Consider the following 25,969-nt stretch of genomic DNA (forward strand, 5'->3'; position numbering starts at 1 on the left):
CATTTTGTTTTCAATTCATTCTACAGACAAAACAGCTCCTCTAAAGCTTTTGGTCTCTTGAGCAATTTTCCTTGACACAGATTTCATCAACTTTTAATCAAAGGCTTAGAATAGTCTACATCATCTATTTCCTTTTATTAAAGATGCTCTATCTGCCATCGCATGCCCACAGACATTAACTGAAAACATTTTGTTGTAAATATCACTCACAGGAAAAGATTTTCCATGACATAGTGGTAATCCGCCCGACTGCTGTCTGGCAGAAAACAGGCAGCAAACACAATGATGGCATTTAGGCCATCCCCGTAGTATCCTAGAGGAGAAACAAAAAGACATTTGTAACCAACTGAAAGCTCTTAACAAGATAATATTTAACCTAAAGGATAAATCTGGAAGCCTTGGCAAGAGTGTGTATGTGGATGTATTAGGTACATCTTTAAATGAGTATTATATAGACTATACTTCTATAAGTATATACACATATAATTATCTTTCAGTGGCTAAGATGTAAGTTATATAGATTCTTAAATAGTGTGAATATATTTGCATATATAGGGTGTCCATGTATTATGGATGATTATATGTGTTGTACATAGTCATAAGTGTGTTAGAAGTATTCAACTTATCAAAGGATGGTGGGGCAACACTTTTTGACTTAAGGGCTTCTAATTTATATAATAAAAAAGCTAATTTATATAACACTCTTTCTTTTAATGGCTAAGAAAGAGGTTCTCTTTGATCCTCTTTAGTTCATCCTAGTTGTAGCAAGCCTGTGTTCCTTGAAAGCCCATCTTCGAAATTCGTGGCAAGGGTTGGTCAGGTCTCCACAGGTTTGTCTCTGGAATCTCAATGTAGTATATTTTTATTTTTTAATATCCATTTTTAAACATTTGTGATTTGTGTCATATAGTTCTGGACTTCAGAAACATTAAAGAGATTCCCTCAAAGCTTTGAGTAGGAGGACAGGACACACCCTCAAGCCTGATCAGAACTCAGTGTGTTTCATTTTTTCAGAACTCTAAATACCCCTCTGGTGATTACAAGGCAGTAAAATACTGGCTAGATATAGATTTGGATGGGCTTAACTCTTGAAAAGCAGTTTAATAAGATGTTCTCTACAAGGATAGAGTATGACTCTACCACAAAAGAGGTGGGGGAAGAAAGTGATACCAACTACAAATACATCAAATTATGGGTTTGCGTATATTACTAATTTGAGGTTGCTGTAGACAATGTTTATGCTACATATCTTAGAAGATGCTACCTACATAAGTATATACCTGATGCAACACATATTTGCAAAACAGGATTGCAGTAGCTTCCCTCTGGATTTTTTGCTTTAGTCCCATCTTTTCTGAAATGTAGGTATTTACTAACTTTTTTTTTAGAATGTGGTATGAAGGAAAACGGCAGAAGGAGATATATTTTAATATAAGAAGTGTTTGTTCCATAAACAGTTTCATTTAGGAAGAGCCATAACTGAATAGAAATCCACAAAGGGTAGGATTAGTGTCACTAAGCCACCCTAACACCACAAAAATATGCAGTTCAGGCTCAGCACAATGAAAAAGACAGAGTTCATTAAAAGAAAGAAGTAGGTGTAATGAATCCCTCTTAAAAACAAGTACAAAAGTATTCTGAGAGACACCAGGAAAGGCAGAGACAAGATGGCAGAGTAGAAGGACTTAAGCTCACCTCCTCACACGAAAACACCAAAATCACAACTAACTGCTGAACAACCATTGACAAAAAAGACTCGACCCTAACAAAAAAAGATATACACCCAAAGACAAAGAGGAAGCCACAATGAGATGGTAGGAGGGGATCTTTCACGACATAATCAAATCCCTCACTGGAAAATAATTATATCACAGAGCTTCTCCCACAGGAGTGAGAGTTCTGAGCCCCACATCAGGCTCCCCAGCCTGGGGGCCTGGCGTTGGGCAGAGGATCCCTCAGGCATTTGGCGCTTTGAAGGCCAGTGGGGCTTTAGCACAGCAGCTCCACAGGACTGAGGGAAACAAGAGACTCCACTCTTGGAGGGCACACACAAGGTTTAATGTGCACTGGGGCCCAGGGCAGAGCAGTGACTCCACAGGAGCCTGGGCTAGACCTACCTGCGCATCTTGGAGGGTCTCCTGGGGAGAGGGGATTGGCGGTGGCTCACTGTGGGGGCAAGGACACTGGTGGTGGACACCTCAGGGAATACCCATTGCCGTGAGCTCGCCTGGAGGTCGCCAGTTTGGCACCGAGACCTGGCCCCACCCAACAACCTGCAGGCTCCAGTGCTGGGACACCTCAGGCCAAACAACCAACAGGGTGGGAACAGAGCCCCACCCATCAGCAGACAGGCTGCCTAAAGTCATCCTGAGCCAACAGCTGCCTATATTTATATATTGCTTAACCTGGCCCTGCCCATGAGAGGGACAAGACCCAGCTCCACCCACCAGTGGGCAGGCACCAGTCCCTCCCATCAGAAAGTGTGCACAAGCCCCTGGACCAACCTCACCCACCGGGGGTAGACACCAGAACCAAGAAGAATTACAGTCCTGCAGCTGGAGGAACGGAGACCACAAACACAGAAAGTTAGACAAAATGAGATGGCAAAGAAATATGTTCCAGATGAAGGAACAAGATAAAACCCCAGAAGAACAACTAAGTGAAGTGGAAATGGGCAATCTACCCAAAAAAGAATTCAGAGTAGTGATAGTAAAGATGATCCAAGATCTCAGAAAAAGAATGGAGGCACAGACTGAGAGGATACAAGAAATGTTTAATAAAGAGCTAGAAGCTTTAAAGAACAAACAGAGATGGACAATACAATAAGTGAAGTGAAAAATATGCCAGAAGGAATCAGTAGCAGAATAAATGAGGCAGAAGAACAAATAAGTGAGCTGGAAGACAGAATGGTGGAAAATCACTGCCATGGAAATGAGGACAGTCTAAGAGACCTCTGGGACAACATTAAACGCACCAACATTCACATTATAGGGATCCCAGAAGGAGAAGAGTGAGAGAAAGGGCCTGAGAAAATATTTGAAGAGATAATAGCCAAAAACTTCCCTAACATGAAAAAGGAAACACTCAAGTCCAGGAAGTGCAGAGCCCCATACAGGATAAATCTAAGAAGGAACACACCAAGACACACAATAATCAAATTGACAAAAATTAAAGACAAAGAAAAAATATTAAAAGCAACAAGGGAAAAGCAACAAATAACATACAAGGGAATCCCCATAAGGTTATCAGCTGAACTTTCAGCAGAAACTCTGCAGTCTAGAAGGGGGTGGCATGATATACTTAATACTTAAAGTGATGAAAGGGAAAAACCTACAACCAAGAATACTCTACCCAGCAAGGCTCTCATTGAGATCTGACAGAGAAATCAAAAGCTTTACAGACAACCAAAAGCTAAGAGAATTCAGCACCACCAAACCAGCTTTACAACAAATGCTAAAGGAACTTCTCTCAGCAAAAAAGAAAAGGCCACAACTAGAAACAAGAAAATTACAAACAGGAAAGCTCACCGGTAAAAAGCAAACATACAGTAAAGGTAGGAAATCATCCACACGATGAAAAACCAGCAATCGTGAGAAGAGGAGAGTACAAATGCAGGATATTGGAAATGCATTTGAAATTAAGAGACTAGCAACTTTAAACAATCTTGTATATATATAGACTGCTATATCGAAACCTTATGGTAACTGCAAATCAAAAATCTACAATAGGTTAACACACAAAAAAGAAAAAGCAATCCAAACACAACACTAAAGATAGTCATCAAATCAAAATAGAAGAGAACAAAAGAGGGAGGGAAGAAAAAAGACCTACAAAAGCAAATCCAAAACAATTTAACAAGATGGCAATAAGAACTTACATATCAATAATTACCTTAAATGTAAATGGATTAAATGTTCCAACCAAAAGACATAGACTGGCTGAATGGATACAGAAACAAGACCCGTATATATTCTGTCTACAACAGACCCACTTCAGATCTAAGGACACATACAGACTGAAAGTGAGGGGATGGAAAAAGGTATTCCATGCAAATGGAAATCGAAAGAAAGCTGGAGCAGCAATACTGATATCAGACAAAATAGACTTTAAAATAAAGAATGTTACAAGAGAGAAAGAAGGACACTACCTAATGATCAAGGGATCAATCCAAGAAGAAGATATAAAAATTGTAAATACATATACAAATCCAATGTAGGAGTGCCTTAATATATAAGGCAAATGCTAACAGCCATTTCTCCTAAAAGGAGAAATCGACTGTAGCACAATAATAATGGGAGACTTGGTGGGAGGGAGGGAGATGCAAGAGGGAAGAGATATGGGGATATATGTGTAGCTGATTCACTTTTTTATAAAGCAGAAACTAACACACCACTGTAAAGCAATTATACTCCAATAAAGATGTGAAAAATAATAATAATAATGGGGGACTTTAACACCCCTCTTACATCAATGGACAGATCATCCAGATAGAAAATCAATAAGGAAACACAGGCCTTAAATGACACATTAGATCAGATGGACTTAATTGATATTTATAGAATATTCCATCCAAAAGCAGCAGGATACACATTCTTCTTATGTGCACATGGAACATTCTCCAGGATAGATTACATCTTGGGTCACAAATCAAGCCTCAGTAAATTTGAGGGAATGGAAATCATATCAAGCATCTTCTCTGACCACAATGCTATGATATTAGAAATAAACTACAAGGAAAAAACTGTAAAAAAAAAAAAAAAAAAAAACAAAACCAAACACGTGGTGGCTAAACATATGTTATTAAATGACCAATGGATGACTGAAGAAATCAGAGGAAATCAAAAACCTAGTGACAAATGAAAATGAAAACACAATGATCCAAAACCTATGGGATGCAGCAAAAGCAGTTCTAAGAGGGAAGTTTATAGCAATATAGTCTTACCTCAGGAAACAAGAAGAGTCTCAAACAACCTAACCTTATACCTAAAGCAACTAGAGAAAGAAGAACCAAAAAAACCCCAAAGTTAGCAGAAGGAAAGAAATCATAAAGATCAGTGCAGAAATAAATGAAATAGAGAAGAAGAAAACAATAGCAAAGATGAATGAAACTAAAAGCTGGTTCTTTGAGAAGACAGACAAAATTGATAAGCCTTTAGCCAGACTCATGAGGAAAAAAAGGGAGAGGACTCAAATCAATAAAATTAGAAATGAAAAAGAAGTTACAACTGACACCACAGAAATACAAAGGAACATAAGAGACTACTACAAGCAACTGTATGCCAAGAAATTGGACAACCTGGAAGAAATGGACAAATTCTTAGAAAGGTACTATCTCCCAAGACTGAATCAGGAAGAAGTAGAAAATATGAACAGACCAGTCACAAGCACTGAAATTGAAACTGTGATTTAAAAATGCCCAACAAACAAAAGTCCAGGACTAGAAGGCTTCACAGGCGAATTCTATCAAACATTTACAGAAGAGTTAACACCTATTCTTTTGAAACTCTTCCAAAAAAGTCAGAGAGGAAGGAACAGTCCCAAGCTCATTCTATGAGGCCACCATCATACCAGACAAAGATACCAGAAAAAAAGAAAATTACCGGCCAATATCATTGATGAACATAGATGCAAAAATCCTCAACAAAATACTAGCAAACCAAATCCAACAATACATTAAGGATCATACACCATGATCGAGTGGGATTTATCCCAGGCATGCAAGGAGTTTTCAATATACACAAGTAAATCAGTGTGATACACCACATTAACAAACTGAATAATAAAAACCATATGATCCTCTCAATAGATGCAGAAAAAGCTTTTGACAAAATTCAACACCCATTTATGATAAAAACTCTCCAGAAAGTGAGCATAGAGGGAACCCACCTCAACATAATAAAGGCTATATATGAAAAACCAGTCAACATCATACTCAATGGTGAAAAGCTGAAAGCATTTCCTCTAAGATCAGGAACAAGACAAGGATGTCCACTCTTGCCACTCTTACTCAACATAGTTTTGGAAGTCCTAGCCATGGCAATCAGAGAAGAAAATGAAATAAGAGGAATCCAAATTGGAAAAGAAGAAGTAAAACGGTCACTGTTTGCAGATGACATGATACTATACATAGAAAATCCTAAATATGCTGCCAGAAAACTACTAGGGCTCATCAATGAATCTGGTAAGGTTGCAGGATACAAAATTAATACACAAAAATCTGTTACATTTCTATACACTAGCAATGAAAGATCAGAAAGTGAAATTCAAGAAATAATTCCACTTACCATCGCATCAAAAATAATAAAATACCTAGGAATAAACCTGCCTACGGAGGCAAAAGACCTGTACTTTGAAAATTGTAAGACGCTGATGAAAGACATTGAAGATGACACAAACAGATGGAAAGATATACCATGTTCTTGGATTGGAAGAATCAATATTGTCAAAATGACTATATTACCCAAGGCAATCTACAGATTCAGTGCTATCCCTATGAAATTACCAAGGGCATTTTTCACAGAAGTAGAGAAAAAAATTTTTTAATTTGTATGGAAACACAAAAGACCTCAAATAGCTAAAGCAATCCTGAGAAAGAAAAATGAAGCTGGAGGAATCAGGCTCCCTGGCTTCAGACTACACTACAGAGCTACAGAATCAAAGCAGTATGGTACTGACATGAAAACAGAAATATAAATCAATGGAACAGGACAGAAAGCCCAGAAATAAACCCACACACCTATGATCAGTTAATCTACAACAAAGGAGGCAAGAATATACAATGGAGAAAAGACAGTCTTTTCAATAGTGGTGCTGGGAAAACCAGACAGCTACATATAAAAGAATGAAACTAGAACATTCCCTAACACCATACACAAAATGGATTAAAGACCTAAATATAAGACCAGATACTATAATACTCTTAGAGGAAAACATAGGCAGAACACTCTTTGACATAAACCGTAGCAGTATCTTTTAGGATCCACCTCCTAGAGTAATGAAAATAAAAACAAAAATAAGCAAATGGGACCTAATCAAACTTAACAAGCTTTTGCACAGCAAAGGAAACCATAAACAAAATGAAAACACAACCCACAGAATGGGAGAATATATTTGCATATGAAGTGACTGACAAGGGATTAATCCCCAAACTATACAAACAGCTCATGCAGCTCAATATCAAATAAACAAACAATCCAATCAAAAAATGGGCAGAAGCTCTAAATAGACATTTCTCCAAAGAAGATATACAGATGGCCAAAAAGCACATGAAAAGATGTTCAACAAAGCTAATTATTAGAGAAATGCAAATCAAAACTACAATGAGGTATCACCTCACACTGGTCAGAATCGGTATCATCAAAAAGTCTACAATAAATGCTGGAGAGCATGCGGAGAAAAGGGAGCCCTTCTACACTGTTGGTGGAAATGTAATTTGATACAGCCACTATGGAGAACAGTATGCAGGTTCCTTAAAAAACTAAAAATTGAACTACCATATGACCCAGCAATCCCATTCCTGGGCATCATATATCCAGAGAAAACCATAATTTGAAAAGATGCATTCATCCCAATGTTCACTGCAGCAGTATTTACAATAGCCAAGACATGAAAACAATCTAAATGTCCATCGACAGAGGAACGGATAAAGAAGATGTGGTACATATATACAATGGAATGTTACTCAGCCATAAAAAGGAATGAAGTAATGCCATTTGCAGCAACATGGATAGCCCTAGAGATTATCATACTAAGTGAAGAGAAAGACAGAGACAGAGAAAGACAAGTATTATATCACTTATATATGGAATATAAAAAAATGATACAAACGAAGTTATTTACATAACAGAAACAGAATCACAAACTTTGAAAACAAACTTATGGTTTCCAGAGGGGAAATGGGGAGGGGGGCGATAAAATTAGGAGTTTGGGGTTAACACATACACACTACCATACATAAAATAGGTCATCAACAAGGACCTACTGTATAGCACAGGGAACTCTACTCAATATTCTGTAATAACCTATATGGGAAAAGAATCTGAAAAAGAATGGATATATGTATATGTACGACTGAATCATGCTGAAACTAACACATCACCCCTGAAACTAACACAACATTGCAAATCAGCGATACACTAATATCTAATAAAAATTAGATTAAAAAAATAAAAAATTTTATAAAAGCATCCTTTCAAAAGCATCTTTCTAAATGTAGCTGTCTGACTCCAGGGTGTCAGGATAATTGCAAGATCATGAGGCTCAGTTACTTTGATTTCTTTTTCTATTTCTGGAGAACTTCTAAGAATACGTTGTTGTCGTTTTTTAAAGGAAAGACTGAGGTTTATAAACAGTACTTCAGAAGTCATCCTAAATGGCAATTCAGCTGTTCGTGTTACTGCTGTCTGTCCCTGGCATGTTGTAGTATCAACGTTGGCTTGGGTATATTTAACCAAAGGAATATTCAACGGTCAACTTACCACTTCCTGTTTAATGACTAAGCTAAGCTGGGATTGTCTCTTTCTATAAAAATCACTGCAATTGACAAATGATGATGGATTTTGCATTTTGGGGCAGAGGATTTGTAGGAAGGGACGAAGAGGCAAAAGAAAGAGGAGGAGAGGAGGAGATGTAGCGTGTAAGGAAGGAAAGAGAAAATGATTTCCTCGTGCAAGTTTTCTTCTAAATCAAGAGCAGGTGCTGTCATTGTCAGGCTTTGGAGCTATTCCAGATAGCAATTGCTGGCAAAGTGTAATAACGTGAATGAACAGGACCATTTGCATTTTGTTCCTCGCCAATGTCTCCAAGGGGGTCAGCTAACCCAATTTCTACGCTAAATATGCAGCTGACTCAAGTGAAGTTGCCTGTCAGCAAACGCAGAGTTCACGTGAAGTTTCGCTTTTTAACACATGTATTTTATCAGACTCTCTTCTCAGTAACGGTGAGGTGAATTCAGGGTGTGTGCGCTGAGATGCATGAGCTATCCCACCGTGGTGTCTCCTGAGACCCTCAGAAGCAACGATGCAAACCTTACCTGAGGCAGAACAGAGAGGCATGAAAGGGACGTAACACAAGTTTGCTGGCCAGCAAATGGAATGGAGAGAGAAGGAAAGATACCACAGTCGCAACCAAAACATACACACACACACACCAGCCTGCAACTCTTCTCATCCTTTCCAGGATCATTTGTCCAGCAACACTGCAGAGAAGGTTACCTGAGTCTCCTATAATGAAATAAGAGAAGTAAAAACACAAGACAGGAAATGCCTCGTTACAATGCTTTGGCGTGACTGCCCTTGGTTATTTAATTGTGTTCTCTGCTTCAGGCTCAAAAATGCCAGTTGTGGCCTCAAAGTGACCCCTCACTGTTGGCTAATCCAAACCACCCAGACTTCTTTTTCTTTGCTTTTCTACTTTGCTTTTTTTTCTTTGCTTTTTTAAGCAGATGGCAGGGATAATACTCATGGGCTCATAGGAGGTGACATGGCTTTGAGATCATCCTTTCTTGACTGATGAAGTAACTGAGGCCCAGGGGAGTTAAGTGATGTACCAAGATCACAGACTAATCAGTGGCCAAGACGGGTCTTGAACCCTGTTCTTCTACACTGTGTACAGGGCCTCTGGCCATAGCTCATGTGGAGGTCACTAAAGCTGAAGGCTGAAATATTTGTTCAAATACTGCTCTCACACACAGATGTTCCCAGCTGGTGTGGACACTCTTGCAGCAAACTTAAGGAGCGCTTTTAACCACCCCCATCTTGCAGTCGTGCTGCCCAGAGCACTGAACAGCTGGCACTTCCCTACTGGCCTGAGTGGGATAACTTCCTCACAGCAAAATGCAAGACACCAAAACAACATCTCCGTTCACTCTGGAGTGCTGCTTTTTTAAATGCTCATCAGAAGCCAGGATGACAAACTCAATGGGCCGGTAACTAGGGAGTGTGACTTTCTCAGATCATTAAGGTCTGAGAAAGTGGTATGAGCTTCTAAGACAGCAGACAAAGCTTTGGCAAATTCAGAAGTAACATGTGAACCGTCTTTACCTCCAGAGCACAAAAGCTGGTCAGGGCGTAGGAAGAGGTGGCATCTCCCTAACGTTCCGTGGGTGCAGCCAGAGGCACACTCATGCAAGCTGGCACCTGGAGAAGGCCGAGGCAGAGCCAGGGAGAGGAAAGGTGGCCTTCTCTCTCCAACAAACCAGACAGTTACAAAAAATGAGCTGACAACACAGAAAGGAGAGGAGCAGATGCCAAGGGGAGGAGGTGGTAGGGATGGAGGGCACAGCAAACCAGGTTATCCCTGAGATATCAGGTGTTTTCACAAAGAATGTGACAGGCGGAAGCAGTGGCTTTTTTTTGACCCAGGTGTGCTGATGAAAATCACCCTCTCCTGATTCAGGCAACAGAACCATGGGCTCAACCCACCCATCCAACCCACCTAACTTCACTGTGGATGAAAGAATAAGCAGGTGAGTCTGCTGGGGTAATAAGGGATAACTTGGCCTTATAATAACAGTGAAGCCGTGAGCCTGCCTTCTTCACAACAAAGGGACTTCTAATTTATGACCTGAGTGGTAAAAATGTACAGGGACAGTCACTGCATGACAGACTTTGACAGACTTTTCTATATATCTTGTACTTTTTAGAATGAGCATAGGCTATTTTATAGTCGTTTTTTTTTTTTTTTTTTTTTTTCTAAAAAGCAAACAAACCAAAAATACCTGATGGGTGGTGCAAAGGAGATATGACCTTCTGGGAAGATCTGGATGATGTTTAGATGGTGGTTTTCATTAGAAGAACAACAGGACTGTCTCTATGGCCAGCTGTCTGTCATTTTCAGCAAGATTAGGCCTGCTCTCATTCCAAAGGGCTGTGGGAAAAGTCTCCCTTAGAGGAGCTATCACTGGGCCATATTACCATTTCAGGGCAAATGGTGAAAAAGGAAGGTCAGGGCCGGGGACACCTATGGGCATTTTCCTTCACTACCATGGGTGGGGGCCCTGGGGGGTCCTGATAACTTCCATGGAGGTAGCAATGCATGGGGCAGAAAGTGGAAAATCTGTGGTGAAGGGAAGTTGGAGGGAAAAGGCAAAACATTCTTCTGCTTGTTAGAAAACCAAAGCTCTGGGTTTAATGCAGCGCCAAGACACTTACTTATTTCCCTGTCCTCGATAAGGAAGACAGAACAATTGCCTTGTCAGCTTACACTTTTCCTGGAAGAGCTGAGTGGTTAGGGTGGGGCGTCAGGACTGCAGGGAAGTTGTGCATGCAGCAGAAAAAGCCAAAAAGCCATTTATGGATTCTGAAGTTGACAATGTTCCGTGTGTCGCTTGTGCTCATGTGATTTTTTGTGAGTCCCAAGTTAATCAAGGCTCCTGGAGCTCCAAGAAAGCAGTGAAAATACAAAACAGAGCCTTTTCTCTCCCTTGTCCCTTACGAAGCGGGTGGAGATCTTGGCTGGCGTGGGCTGTTGTCAGGCATAGATGTAATGGAGTTTATAGAAAAGCAAACTTCAACTAGGGAGAAAAAAAGGACCAGGCTAAGTCTAAAAAGATTTCCTAAAGCTTCTGAAGAGGATTCCAAAGATTGGTCTGGAATTAAAAGCGCCTCTTACTGCAGGCCATGTAGAAAACAGACTTGAAAACAATTCAGTTAAACCCTGCAACTGACCCATATGAATTCCAAACAGACACTATTAAATTGGACAACTATGGCTTTCAAGAAATTTGCACCAAAGATGATAGCTATCAGGTATGCAGTGCAAAAGGCATTTTTCACATTGGAAAGTTACTTTTGCATAGTAAGCTTTCCAGTGTTCACTGAACTGAGTATGCAATAATACGCTCAGCTCTACAGTGCCCTGAACGTTGACTGCCTAATAGGGTCTTGGGAGGTCATGCTGCAGAGAACCCTAGTTTTGTTTTCTTATAAAAACTATGTGGCCGCCCCGCTCCCTGCTTCCCAGGTTTGCAGAGCGCAGCTACCTCCATGAGAAATGACTCTCCTGTAGGGCTCGATGACCTTCATGTCAATCCGCTGCTCCTGTTCTCCAATCACCACGGTCCTCCACAGCCGGTTGTCCTCTCGCTCCTCTTCTGCCGTATATTCCGGAATAGACTCTGACTCTTGGCCAGAATCTTTGTTGGCTGTGTGATCCTCTGGAAATGAAGCATAGAGCAGGGATAAAGAAGAAAGACCTCCACAGGTGAGGCAGTTCAGCAACTAGTGACCTCCTGGCAGAGTCAACCCGACGGAGCTCCCTGTTTTGTACAACTCTGATAGAGCTTGACACCATCCTGATCACATAAAGGACACTCAGTGAAGTCTTACTGATTGACTGACTGAACAACCAATCCATTCTGAAGGCCAGGCGGAGGGTGGGGATAGGAAAAGAGCTAGAGCTGCCTTGTGTCTGTAGTGGTCCAAGGGGGCATGGGCTGGTGCTAACTCATCCTTGATCATATAAGTTGTAGACTGCAGGTCTTTCTGATGGGGTGAAAGGCATTCATCAGGCCTTATTTTCCTTGGGCCACATTTCTTGGTGTATCCTGAGTGCTCAGAGTGTTTTGGGGGCCCTCAGCTCAGTATCTTGATGATACCGCCAGCCTAGACCCCCACTCTAAGACTCTTACAGTGGGGTTGAATCCTCTTCTCTACTGGGAGCGCATCTGGACATTAATTTGATATTACTTCCTATACATTTTTCAAAATATGCTACACAAAGATTTTACAGTAAGTGAGAAACAACCTCGTAGACCAGAAGTGCTCCAAGGCCAAAAATTCACAAGACTCTTACTTGTGGGTGCCCAAGGCAATGAAAAAGCCCACTGAGCATTCTTGGGGGAGAAATTTACTACCCACTCTTGTGCATCAAGAAAAAAGCAACCATATTTAGTTTTCTTAAAAGAATAAGCAACAATTGTTTCCATTTTTACTTCAAGTACTAGTAGAATTTAACAATGGTTATTCTACGTATGTTTAAGTGACTTGGAAAAAAGGATTATTTATAGCTTTCACAATAATTCTGTCAGATGTTATCATTCTTAATTTTCCATTTCATGAGAAATTACCTTTGATTTATACTCCACTTGTATTCTTTTAATGGCACTTTGATAATAATAACAGCAATATTTATTAAGCATCTACCGTGTATCAGGCACAACAGTAGATACTACAGCAGACATGATACCAATGCAAGAACTCTGAAGTAACTACCTCAGGTCACAGAGTTAGGAAGCAAATACAATCAGACCCTTACCTTTTCTACTCTTCTAAGCTATCACATTGTACCTTGAATGTGTAACTGTCTCATTCTCATTTATTTTACTATAAGGCAGTGAGTTCCTTGGGCTAAGAAATTGTGCCAGAATCATCTTTAATATCCGCCTCCACCAACCCATTCAACCCTTAGCTTGAAACCCTGCACAGAGCACTCAGTAAAACTTGGGAGGGTGAGTGGATAAATAAAACTTGGACAAGTTTCTGGAAGTATAGGTAATCTGTAAGGGAGCCACAACAGAGCCATTATGTTCCAGAAGATCCCGCAAGACAAATTCAAACGTGTGTAATTACCTGTGACTTAGAATAGCAAAGTGGAGTTCAGCTGGGAAGCAATCCTAGCTTTTTATGCCAACACCAACAGCTACTACCACCTGCAGAGCCTTGCAGTCACTCTGGCTTTCTCTGCAATCCCACCAGCGCTTGCAGCTTACTCAGGATGGGAAAGCAGCAACCTTGGCTTCAGATCAAGCGCTGTGTCACTTGTGCAAATCCATCCATCTGCCCTGGACTCCCTTTCTGGGATCCCTTCCTGCTTCTCCCTTCCCACTTGGGTTAGGACCCTCGGATGCTCCTCTCATCTCCCTTCCCAGGACCCTGTTTTCCCACCGGTCTCTGCTCCCTCAGACCTCTGGGCTCTGATGCGGGTTTGTCTTCTGAGGTTCTTGTACACACCTGCTCTTCTCTGCAATGTACTCACCATCCACCAACCCCTCTTCACCCTGTTTGGGACTTTCTGGCCTGCTCTACGTTGACCCTGGTGATCTGTGTGGGGTTGTTTTGTTTTCTGCATGCTTTTATTGAGGCTACTTTGTTAAAAAAAATTTTTTTTTGTATACTGTTCTCTTTGCTTGTTATAAAAATAAAACACATTAATAAAAGTACAAGCAATACAGAAATTGTTGGATGGGGGCTAGTGGTGCGATGGATAACGCATCTGACTACGGGTCAGAAGATTCCAGAAACTGTTCAGGGAAACAGCAAAAAACACCAATGCCACTCTCACTCATTTTTGTTTGATCTGTAGTTTTCTTTCTATACTCATGTGCACAAACATACTTTTTTTTCCCAGAAAGTATGATTAATCTCTATCTTCTGCATGTTCTGTACGTCCTGTTCTACAATGTGCTTCCACCTAATAACACAGCATGGGCTTCTTTTCATCTCAGTGAATATAAACCCTGCTCATTATTAAAAATAGCCCTAGAGTATTCAATTTTACTGATGTCTTTTAGTTTACCAGTCCCATAGCGATGGGAATTTAGTTTTATTCTATTTTATGGGTTGTTGTTCCTTATAAAGAGTTTGCTGCAATAAGTATCTCTGTAAAGGTGTCTTACCTGTTTTGTGCACATATTGCTATAGGTTACCTTTCTAGCAATGGAATGCTGGGTCAGAGGGTCTAAGCACTGAAAGGCTTTATGAGCATTTTTGCCCTTGAATATATCACACCAAAATATCTGAGAGTACCTATTTCCTCACGCTATTAAAACCACTGGCGGAACTTCCCTGGTTGCGCAGTGGTTGAGAATCTGCCTGCCAATGCAGGGAACACAGGTTCAATCCTTGGTCCGGGAAGATCCCACATGCTGTGGAGCACCTAAGCCCGTGCGCCACAACTACTGAGCCTGCGCTCTAGAGCCCGCAAGCCACAACTGAAGCCCACACGCCACAACCACTGAAGCCCATGCGCCCTAGAGCCTGTGGGCCACAACTACTAAGCCCATGCACTGCATCTATTAAGCCCATGTGCCGCAATGGCTGAGCCCACTTGCCTAGAGCCCGAGCTCCACAACGAGAGAAGCCACTGCAATGAGAAGCCCACCCACCACAATGAAGAGCAGCCCCCGCTCGCCGCAACTAGAGAAAGACCGCGCGCAGCAATGAAGACCCAACGCAGCCAGAAATAAAATAAAAAATTAAATTAATTAAATTTTAAGAATATGAGAAAACTACTTTAAAAAAAATAATTCTTCTGCTACAACTATAAATTACCGTCCTCCCATTGCTATCATTTTCTCACTATTTGCAAAATTTTCCGGTCTCATTTAACTCTCTATCCCCAGGCCCTCCAAATTTAATGTTTGGTCTTACGCTCTCTTCACTAAGAAATGCTTGATTTTCTTTGTCTCCTTTTCTGAATAACAGGCTTTTCTCCCTGGCGACTGTTGAAGTCAATTAAGCCCTGGTACACAGGGGAGAAGTCAACTTGAACATTTTCTTTTGCCTTTGGTGAGATGATTTAGTACACAGACTCCTGAATATCCTGTGCTAACAGATCACAGTGGGGAGTCCACTGTTGGTGATCATACAGACTAACAAAAGATGAGGCGATGAGGCCAGCTGTGGCCTCCAGTAGGGACATAACATCTGTAAAGGGGACTAGCTTCCTATGTTGTGATCTTGCACTGATAATGGGAACAGTCTGAAAATGCCTTAAAACACATTCATTACGTTTGAACTTTTTCCTTTAATTTTTTTTTTTTTTAAAGCCAAAGAGCCTCTTTATTTGTATTAAATGTTAGAAATCACTCCCAGGAAGAAAATGAGGTTAGGTATTATTCATGACATATTTGATCGCTAACATAGGCATAATTGAATCCTGAACATGCTATGTATTAATCTAGACTATTGATTTACAGAACATTAGGTTGAATGTTACTAATTTAATTTGGAGGAGGAGTGCTTTCTAAATGACACTCATCATTCAAGACATGTTTAGTATTATGCTAAATACCCAGAGATTTATAAACTAGCTTTTAATTTTCATTCCTAACATACCTTTCATCTCTCCCTTTTATGCTACTTGGTATCCAGTGTGGATTCAGGTTTGTTTGAGCCTGAAGTATATATAGTTTTGGGGGGGAGGGAGCTTTTTAAGGAAAATAATCTTTTTTTTTTTCCAACTTTTACAAAAGCATATAATGATGTGAACATATTTCTAGGGACCCTTCCTGACAGAATGAAGCTTAAGTTCAGCTTCATCTTTTGCCAGTATCACAAACGGAGAAAATTCTTCACTTTTTTCCTGTTGAAGTGTAGTTCAGTACAGTCGGAAAGAGCATAGCTGGGGTTCAAACACGGGCTTTCTCCATCTTCTTTGCTATTGCTAGAGTCCTAGGTACATCTTAGTCCCAGGCGACAAGAGTAACTTGCTCAATGGTCTTCCCACTTCCATTTTTTCATACACTCCACCCCCCCGGGTTTGAACTTTTACTTGTTAGAGGAAAGACATCCTGTACCCAGCTAAGAAAGTCTTTAAAGTTCTTCAGGTGACAACAGGTATGTAGTTAATTTGAATGTGAAAACTCAACATACAAAAATACAAGGAAAAATCATCCTTTCAGACCACATCATCATTATGGCATAAGGTTGCTCGTGGGTAAAACAGAATAAGCCTAACACTTGACTAGTTAATATGCAGAGTTAAAACAGGGAATTGATTTTATAAGCTGGTTGCCTGTAGGCTGTGAAAATAATGGAAGACTGCAGATAAGGAAGTTAAATGAAGTGACTACCTGATTATGTGGAAAAAACGTTAGGGCATCTTATTCACATAGGAAACCGTCTGTCATTAGGGGTTAGTTTTAGAAAAGATAGCTTAAACGAGGTCACTAAACACCGCTTAGCCTAGGAAGAAAAAATATAAGCGCACATGAGTGTTTCTTATAATGTTTTTATCAGAAATATTCAGGCTAAAATTCTCTATCATTTTTCCATTTCCCTTATGAAATGCCTTTGCTGAGACCTGAATTACGGTAAAAGTAACTCTGCAGTTGGTTTGGAAAACAGAAATAGGTCATCATCAATTTTCTGACCTTTGGATATTTTTAAGTTTATAGGATTATTATAATAAAGTATTAAAAGAAAAAAGAAGCTCAGCTCTCCCTTAATATGAAAGACTGGCCTGTTACATCCTTCACTATCTACATATTTCTGATATCTTTCGCACTTCTAAATATCAAAGGAAGTCAAGCCTTAATTATGTCGGTACTTTGAATGATATTTAGACACAGCTATTAAAGAAAATAGCTTGGAAAGGAAGACTAATTTAACATCTTTTGATAGTGAGCTTCAGAAATTTTCCATAAGCAAAATCACATTGTGGGCAAATAACCTGGCAGCAATGTTTGGTGATCATCAACTGAATAAAACAGGCAAATGGTGTAAACATCCTTCAAGCACTTGGGAAATTAAGGGCCCTCAAGTCACCGGAAAATGGCTGGATAAAAGGGAATGTAAATGTGAGGGTGGGTCACTAGGCTTGACTTCAGGTGTGCTAGCCTAACCTAGTAAAAGATCCTCCTTTTCACTGTCAGTATATTTATGGAGAACGAGCATGGCCCAGGAGTCAGGACAACAACTCAGGTTTTGAATGCTGGCTCTGACATTTACTGGCTATGTAACCTTAGGTGAATTGCTTAACCTCTGGGGGTAACATAATACCTATTCATAGATTTGATGTGAGCATTAATATAGTTAATGTTTATAATGCACCTAGCACAGATCCTGGCGCACAGTAAGCACTATGAAAAGTGTTCATTAAATAAAATTAATGACTGACCAAACACTCTTGAAAGCCTGTGCCTTAAAAACTCCAGTTTTGTTTAGAATGTATATGCCTAGTTCAGAATGCTCACACAACAAACAAGCAACAAGAAAACCATGAAGCTTTCCAAGCACTGATTTCATACTTTGGGACGCTAATGTATTCTCTCTTTATAGTCAGTTATCTATATCTGCATGTTTATAAAATATAGCTGTTCAGATGCACTTTGTGTTTTCAGTGTTTAATGTTGTTTTTAAAACAGTGTCTGAACATACATCTTTCATATGAAAATCAAGGTGGACTTAAAATTCAGCTTACATTAAAATTCTCTCCTTTGAGTTTAAGACCTAAAAGCAGGGTTGTGGCCGTTAATCTGGTTCTTTCAACATAACTGTGTCGACTAAATAAAAAGAACTGTGTCAGCAAGTGGCAGCTTTAATTACCAGTTTGCTCAGCCCCCGCCACTTTGGTTGACAGTTTTACTATTTATAAAAAGAAAAGGTTCAGATGTGGTGTGACACAGCTCTCCAGGGCAACAGGGAAGTACAGGGGGAGGAGAGGGAGGGGCTCGCAGGGTCCTGCCACAGCTGTCTTCTCTGGGATTTTAAGTTAAGGCATGATTTTTACACTTGAAGATCTATTAGCAGAAGAAGGGCTGGGAGAGCTGGGGTCAGCTGGAAAGGATGGAGTAGCTGGGGAAGAGTGTCTGAGATGGCAGAAAAGAATATGAATTCGAGACCTTTCACCTCCTGTTTGTGTATTTCAACCTACAGGGTCAAATATCCTGATAACTATAAACATCCAAGAACATGATAAAAGTGCAATATAAAACCTCTACTTAAACATGATAGTCTGTAATACAAGTAGTTTAGCCACTTCCTGTTTTCTTAGCTTGAGGAAATAAAGCTTTACACTCTGTGAAGGCAGGGTCTGAATCCATGCTGGTTGTGGTTGTAGCCCTGTTTGCTCAATGACCATTGGTTGACTTAAGTAATTTGATGATGAAAGTAATTTGATGATGACTCTCCTAATTTCATAACTATGTTCTTCTATGAAAGAAACTGCTGGAATCAGTATAGCTCTAAATGAGTCAGGGCATCATTCAATTGTGGTATTTCTTTTTTAATCATTTTCAAAGTGTATCAAAGCAGTAGCTGTAGCCAGGATTCTCTTACTTTCAAATTCAAATACTATAAAGTCAGAGAATGCCACCCTGTAAAACTGAAACGACATGATGCCATTTTTTAAAGCAAGTGCTTTGTATCTGTATAGATTTCTTAACAAACGCAATTTCATTGAGCAAGAGAAAGAACTAAAATAAGACTGGTAATCATATCAGGAGTGCCAGTGTTTGATCCAGCAGCTTTTAATTTTCTTCCTTTTTATTCTTCCCCCAGCACACACCCTGTCCCATCCCTCCTTCCTTCCTGCTTTATTGGGGATATAGCACTAAACATAAGAAAGTCCCTGACCTTGTGGAGCAGACATTCTAGTGGGAAGAGAAAGAAAACAGAGATGCAAACAAATAGTTAAATGATATGATTTTAATTAGTGTGATGCATGGAAAATAACGTGAATACTGGGATAGAGAGTGACTAGGTGGTGGGGTGGGGAAGGCCTTTGATTACAGAGGTCAGGGAAGGCCTCTGAGAAGGTGACATCTGATTAAGATCTGAATAAAGAGAAGGAGCCACGCATGTAGGATCTGTGGGAAAGAACATTCCAGACAGTGGGAGCTTGTACAGAGAAACTGGTAAGCTCTAATTTTTCCACTTCTAATTTTATCTTCCAGATTAAATTCTCTTTCTCTGCAAACCCAGTCCCAATTTTCTTATAACACAGCATGTAACAGTTTCCCTACAACCCCAGCCAAGCACAAGGCCTGGCATAAAGTAGGGGTTTAACAAAGGAGTGATGGCTATGTATGACCTCTGTGAGCCGTACCTGTTCTGTCAAGCTCTAAACCGTCAATCATGGCCACCTATGACCTGAGATACAAACAGAAGCTTCTAGAAATCACAGAAAGGAGCCACTAGCAACACAATGAGAGGTTTGTTCCTAAAGCCACTTAGATGGCATTAGATAAGATTAGATAATCTTGCACTTTTCACTTAACTTTGGCCTTGCCAACTTGGCAACTTACCATGCCCAGTGTACTCAAAAGAATCTGCTTCATCGGGGGTATCGAGTTCATCCACATTGATATCAATTTCATCTGGACTGTCCAAGTTATCATCAGAGAGAATAGACCCTTCACTTTGATCCAGAGACAGATTGATATTTGGGGCTGTGAGTTTGATTCTCTGAGGATGACTGCCATTAAGATCCAGAGAATTAGGAGGTTCTAAAGCAGATAAAGAGCAACATTAAGTATTAGACCATACACACAGCTGCCAACAGTGGGTGTGGGCCCCAGTGAAAAACAATTTTGAGGCCCTTTCAGCAAAGGCACACCTGCTAAAAGTCCTCATGTGGGATTTAGACCCCACTCTTGACCAGCAGGCCTCAGTACTGGCTCGCCCCAGCTACATCAGCCCTGGCCACGCAGAAATAGGAAGTGGGAGCCACTGCTAAATGGGCAGAGATATAGTTTTTAGAACTGCCCTGTTCAGGTTTGAGAACTTGACATTGATATAATACTGAATCAAATTTTTTATGATGCATATTACTTAAGAAAAACAGTTAAGCTTTACACATAACTTAAAATGATTCACGTAGACTTTATTCTTGTGAAGTGGAGGATACAAACTTTATCTGTAATATTACAGACACTCCCAAAATACGTCCCTTTAGTTCCTGACAACTCTGTTGTGAACTTTCTTTGGCTTTTTTTTTTTTTTTTTTTTGCAATAAAACTGAGGTACCCTCCCAGATTACATTCCTTGATCAAGCAGTCATTACTTCTTATGCCAATATTGCTTGACATTGGTTCCTGTACCGTAGTGATAGTCTCCTCGTGTAAGGCTCATGGAATTAGCTCCCACTCTTTCACTGTAATATGCATCTTGCTGTTCAAGAGCCTTTCACTTAACAGAAGCAGAGCTGGAGAAGTCATTTTTAACCAAGTTGATCCCAACTAAACAACGTTAGAGAGATACCTTAACAAAAAAATTTCAGGATTCCCTATCACAAAATGTTTTGAAGGCCATCTGGTATACCCATCAATTCTGGAATTCTAACTCTAGTCTTGTCTCTTGTCCTAAGGAAGCTGACACTGTTTCTTTGTCATTAAGATTTTTTTTTTTCTGTATAGACAACACCTGAACCGTGTTCCATGTAATGTTTTTATGTATTACTTGAAAAAAAGTTTCTATTGATCCGTCAGTTTGTAAAACATTGGGTTTCCATATTACAGGGATTCTCAGAGCTGTGCTGTCCAAAAGAAATTTTTTGTGATGGTAGAAATGTTATGTATATAACACTTTTGGTTTTTTTTTTTTTTGGCCATGCCACGCGGCTTGTGGGATCTTAGTTCCCTGACCAGGGATCGAACCTGGGCCCCCTGCAGTGGAAGCGCAGATTTCTAACCACTGGACTGCCAGGGAATTCCCACAATTCACCTTTTTTAATAAAAAGTGAATTGTGGACCTTGAAGAGTGGAGCAGATGTACAGTGGCTACCATGCTTATTTGGCCATAGAACACTTAAGAATAGTTATGTCACATGATTAGTACTTTGAAGAATGCACTTTAAATACTTGGACAGAAATAAAAAATTGACTCCCTTCTTTCTCAATTCTAGGCTTGACTGATAATGTCAGGGTTCAGGATCTTGGTATGATCCTGTAGCTGGTACAGTGCAAAGGAGTGAACCTAGTACAGAGTGAGAGTCATATAGGTTGCAACTGAAATTTTTAAATTCCTTTTTGTATATGCCTTGGGTTGTAAAGTGTAGTTTGGGTTTTTTGTTTGTTTTTCTTTTTTAATAATCAGGATACTGAGCATCCTTAATATTAAATCACTGATTTTAAATATTCTCACACTTAAGTATAAATTTGGTGAACTTAGATGTTAGAATTTGATATAATGATAAACAGCAACCAGTTATCTCAGGAACTGGAAACATTGGCAGATCCAGGCATGGCCCAGGAGATAAAGGGTGGCCCACACTAGTTGATGATTCAAGTCAACTCTGAAATTAACCACATCAAGCCTAACACCTTCCTCACACATATTTTTTTCCTCTCTTCACTTTTATCACTGATCTCACAAGTTGGATGCACAGGAAATTGTTCTCTCACTGAATAATGGAACACGTTTGGATATAGAACACTGCTGAAGAAAATGAATGAACGCTCTCTCACCAGGCCTCATGTCTGCAGCACTGGGACTCAGCATTCCCTCCTCAAAGGGGATGTCCATTCCCACATCCTCTGACAGTAGTCTGAAAAAACAAACAAAAACAAAGCAAAGAGTGTAAAAAATTGTGTGGGATTTAATTTTCTTTGAAAAGGAAACCCAGAGATTCCAGGATGGCATTTTCAAGAAACCAAGTATGTGTACTGAATCCATTGTAAGTGGCCCCAAATTCGAATACAGACTTTCTGCAGTTACTGTGAATGAGAACCACGGACTCGGATTTTACTCTGTGCACAGAGTGAGTCACTTCTTCTGCCAGTTCTCATAAGTAAACACACCTCAAGTAAGAAATTCAGAAACAGGAGAAGCAAATAACTAATAAAGTATACTTAAGGAGATATTTAATTTTTTTTTCAACAAGGGATACAATATATGTGCTTTGGTGTAAGTACAGATCTGACTTTGTATATATCTCTTCCTCTGTGTAAATTTGAGCATGTTACCTAAACTGCTGTGGGCAGAGGAAAGCATACTCTGCTGATCTCTATTTGTAAAACAGGGATAGGCCACCTACCTCACTGAGTTGTTGAAAGATTAAGCAATGAATGTAAAGTGCCTAACATTCCTGAGAAGGTGCCAACTGATGTTATTTTCCTTCCTTCTTTGAATATTTAAAGATTCATTGTGAATTATAAGTTGGTGAAGATGGTTCTGGTTATGAGTTACCATCTTTCCTCTGTAATCAGTGTTGAACCCGGGACTATTGAACCCAGGACTTACCCACTTGGTAAGACTAGTGGAAGGGAACAGACAAATACTGGAGGAAACTGTGGCAAATCTATATGCTCTTGTAGGAAGCTGATCACTGTTCAAAGTAAATTCCCCTTGACTTATTTTTATCTCCTGACCCCCGTTCAGTACATCCCCATTTATCATGATAATATATATATATATATATATATATTTTAACATCTTTATTGGAGTATAATTGCTTTACAATGGTTTCTGCTTTATAACAAAGTGAATCAGCTATACATATACATATATCCCCATATCCCCTCCCTCTTGCGTCTCCCTACCACCCTCCCTACGACAATATATTTTTCTTCGTGGTGGCTTCCATGTAATTTCACTCATCTAGGGTGAATACCTCTGACGTAGGCACTAATCTAAATTTAAACATGATAAACCTTTGTGTTAAAGTTCTAAATTTAATCCCTCCCTCCCTCTCCTACTGCGACTCCTCTCCACCTCAATCTGGGTCTACCAAACATTTGGAGTTTGCTTACCAGGATGATCAGTTTCTTCAGGATTCAAGTTAAACCCCTTATTGTTAACAAAGCCTATGACGCAAACAAAATCCTGTGTCTCTAGTGATAACTGTACTTGCTTCATTTATTCAGCAAATATGTATCGAGTGTCTACTCTGTGCTAAGGATGTAGAAGAATGAAACAGACCAGCCTCATGCTTGCGGTGAAGATGGGATGATGGAGTTAAAATAATGAGGACTGTCACCAACAATTCAGCACTGCTCCCCTGAGAGAAGTAAATGCCTGTGTGCTTACCCGTCAACCCCACAGACCCCTTCAAAAACACAACCCCAGGGAGTTTCTTTCTCCATACACTTGTTGTGGCTTCTGCCCTATATGTTCTCTGAAATGAGTCCTGCACCCTAGTCGAAAAACAGTGAGCAAGGGGTCAGCGTGTGAGTCAAAGGCAATAAACGTATTGGCAGAAACAAGATAATCCTTGCCAGAGACGCACCGCATGGGATGCATCAAACCAGACTGTCCAGCAATGGAGGTGGGGTGGTAGGCAAAGAGAAGGCCTGCTCTAGGCCCCAGTTTGAAAGTCCTGGGACCCAGAGGGTTAGCTGTCTGGGTTTCCCATGCTGTTGCAGTTTTTCAAATTTCCTTACAATGACCCCTTGTCATCTGAAGTAATCTGTGTGCGTTCCCTTTGACATCAACCCTGTAGTACCTGTAAAGTAGCAAAATGCTGCTGTTGAGAGCAGCTAGATTCAAATCTTAGCTCTTCCCCTTACTGTGTGTCATATGGCAAGTTACTTAATCTTTCTGTGGCCTCCATTTCCTCGCCAATAAAAAAGAGACTGAGCCTGCGCGTCTGGAGCCTGTGCTCTGCAACAAGAGAGGCTGTGATAGTGAGAGGCCCGCGCACCGCGATGAAGAGTGGCCCCCACTTGCCACAACTAGAGAAAGCCCTGTTATCTACTTTATTGTAGTTCTTTTTGCTATTATAATTGCCTTCTCCATTAGCCTTGAAGCTGCATGAGGACAGAAACCACATCTGTCTTCTTTACTGTTGCATCTCCAGCACCTGGTAGAAATAAATACCCGATAAATATGTGTTGGATTGAATTACTGAACTTGAAATCCCCTAAATGCGCATGTACATTATTTTCTCTAGTTGCCTATGAGTCAACCTTAAAAAAAAAAAAAATTTAAAAAAATGACATCATATCTACTTGCTTCAGAGAGCACATAAGGGTGCTGGCCTTAGCTCCAAAATAAATATGACGGGTTTAAAAATAGACAGATAGTATCCGTCTTAAAATTTTGTAGGTTTTGTTGATGTTTGTGAGCTACAGGCAACATCATGGAGTAATTGAAAGGCTCCTAGATATGAGGATATAGTCCTGGGTTACAGTTCTACGGTTAGTACTGACAAGCTTATTAACCCTGAGAAAATTAGCTGACCGTCTTTGTGATTTTAAATGAAGATAATGAATACCGAATATTACAGTGACTGTGGAGAATAAACAGGATAAATAGAATACGTAAGAAAATACTCTGGAAATTATAAAGCATTGACTAAGTTTAAGGTATTGTGTTCCCTCATTCTAAACATAATAGCAGGATCAGTGATTTAATTGAAGTCTGTGTCATGGTTGGACAAAACATATATTGAGGTTATTAAAATTGGGGTATCAGCCTAGGTAAGGGAAAATTTCAGTGCTGCACAAATCTCCATAGAGCCTATAAGTGCCCTGGACTCACTGAAGTTAGTAAATAGAGCCTTTGTCTCTCACTGCCCCTTTACGGCACAGAGACGCAGTTAAGAAAGTGCTAGAAAACCGGAGGCGGCATACCTGAGGGAATAGAAAAGCTGAAGCTGTGAACAGGAAGTGATGGGAAAAGAGGGACTCACAAATCCACAGATATTACAGAAGGCCGTGGGGAGTTTTTAGGAAACCCCAGGGACAGAGAAGGAACGCTGCACCAGAACAGCCCAGAGGCAAACCTGGGAGAAACCCAAGTTATGCCCATTGTAAATACTTCAACCATATTCATACATTAGGTCTATAAATATTTGTAGAAATGAAGTGGCCAGAGTCGTTGGCGATGGAACAGCATGGAGTTTTACCAACGGGAATGGAAGCCTCTTGGGATCTGTTACGTAACAAATCAGTCCATAGTGAAGGTTAAGTATTTTACCTTACCCAACTGTAGTCACTACCTAATTAGGGGTTTTCTCTGTACGGAAGGGAGCTACCAAACAGGCTGGGGGTGTTGTAAACACTGAGTCTGACTCCACTATGGCGGACCTCCCCAACAGATGCTCGGCTCCACGTCGCCATCTAGAGGACGGATCCAGAACTGTTTGCTGGGTGGGTTTTATAAACATTATCACTCTTCACCAAATAGTTCTGGCTCTCTGCCTTTTGCGCACGTGTCCTCCCCTGAAATTAGGGTGGCCATGTGACTTGCTTTGATCAATGAAACGAGGGCGGAAGTGGCAGGTGTCACTTCCGGGCAGAAGAATTAGGACCAAGTGTAGGTGCCACTTGCTGTTCCCCGCCTTGGTGCCTATGGAGGAGCTCAGCCCA

General features: G+C 40.3%; 1 protein-coding gene and 1 long non-coding RNA gene across 3 annotated transcripts in view; one reads left to right on the forward strand and one right to left on the reverse strand.

Annotated features, from left to right (window-relative positions):
• Positions 1–25,969, reverse strand: part of PRUNE2 (prune homolog 2 with BCH domain) — a 261,255-nt gene that overhangs the window by 22,173 nt on the left and 213,113 nt on the right. For both annotated transcript variants that reach the window (XM_036854668.1, XM_036854669.1), the window contains exons 10-14: positions 22,127–22,206; positions 19,967–20,167; positions 11,981–12,154; positions 9,213–9,221; positions 211–313 (exon numbers count right to left, since the gene is read on the reverse strand). In XM_036854668.1, coding sequence (XP_036710563.1) covers positions 211–313; positions 9,213–9,221; positions 11,981–12,154; positions 19,967–20,167; positions 22,127–22,206 — 567 coding nt within the window. The remainder of the gene's footprint in view (positions 1–210; positions 314–9,212; positions 9,222–11,980; positions 12,155–19,966; positions 20,168–22,126; positions 22,207–25,969) is intronic.
• LOC118896627 overlaps positions 1–25,969 on the forward strand; it is a 45,996-nt gene that overhangs the window by 9,522 nt on the left and 10,505 nt on the right. The window contains exon 4 of the long non-coding RNA XR_005020222.1: positions 10,396–10,465. This is a non-coding gene — a long non-coding RNA (uncharacterized LOC118896627). The remainder of the gene's footprint in view (positions 1–10,395; positions 10,466–25,969) is intronic.

Source organism: Balaenoptera musculus, chromosome 6 (genome assembly GCF_009873245.2).
Source record: "Balaenoptera musculus isolate JJ_BM4_2016_0621 chromosome 6, mBalMus1.pri.v3, whole genome shotgun sequence".
Lineage (NCBI taxonomy): Eukaryota > Metazoa > Chordata > Mammalia > Artiodactyla > Balaenopteridae > Balaenoptera > Balaenoptera musculus.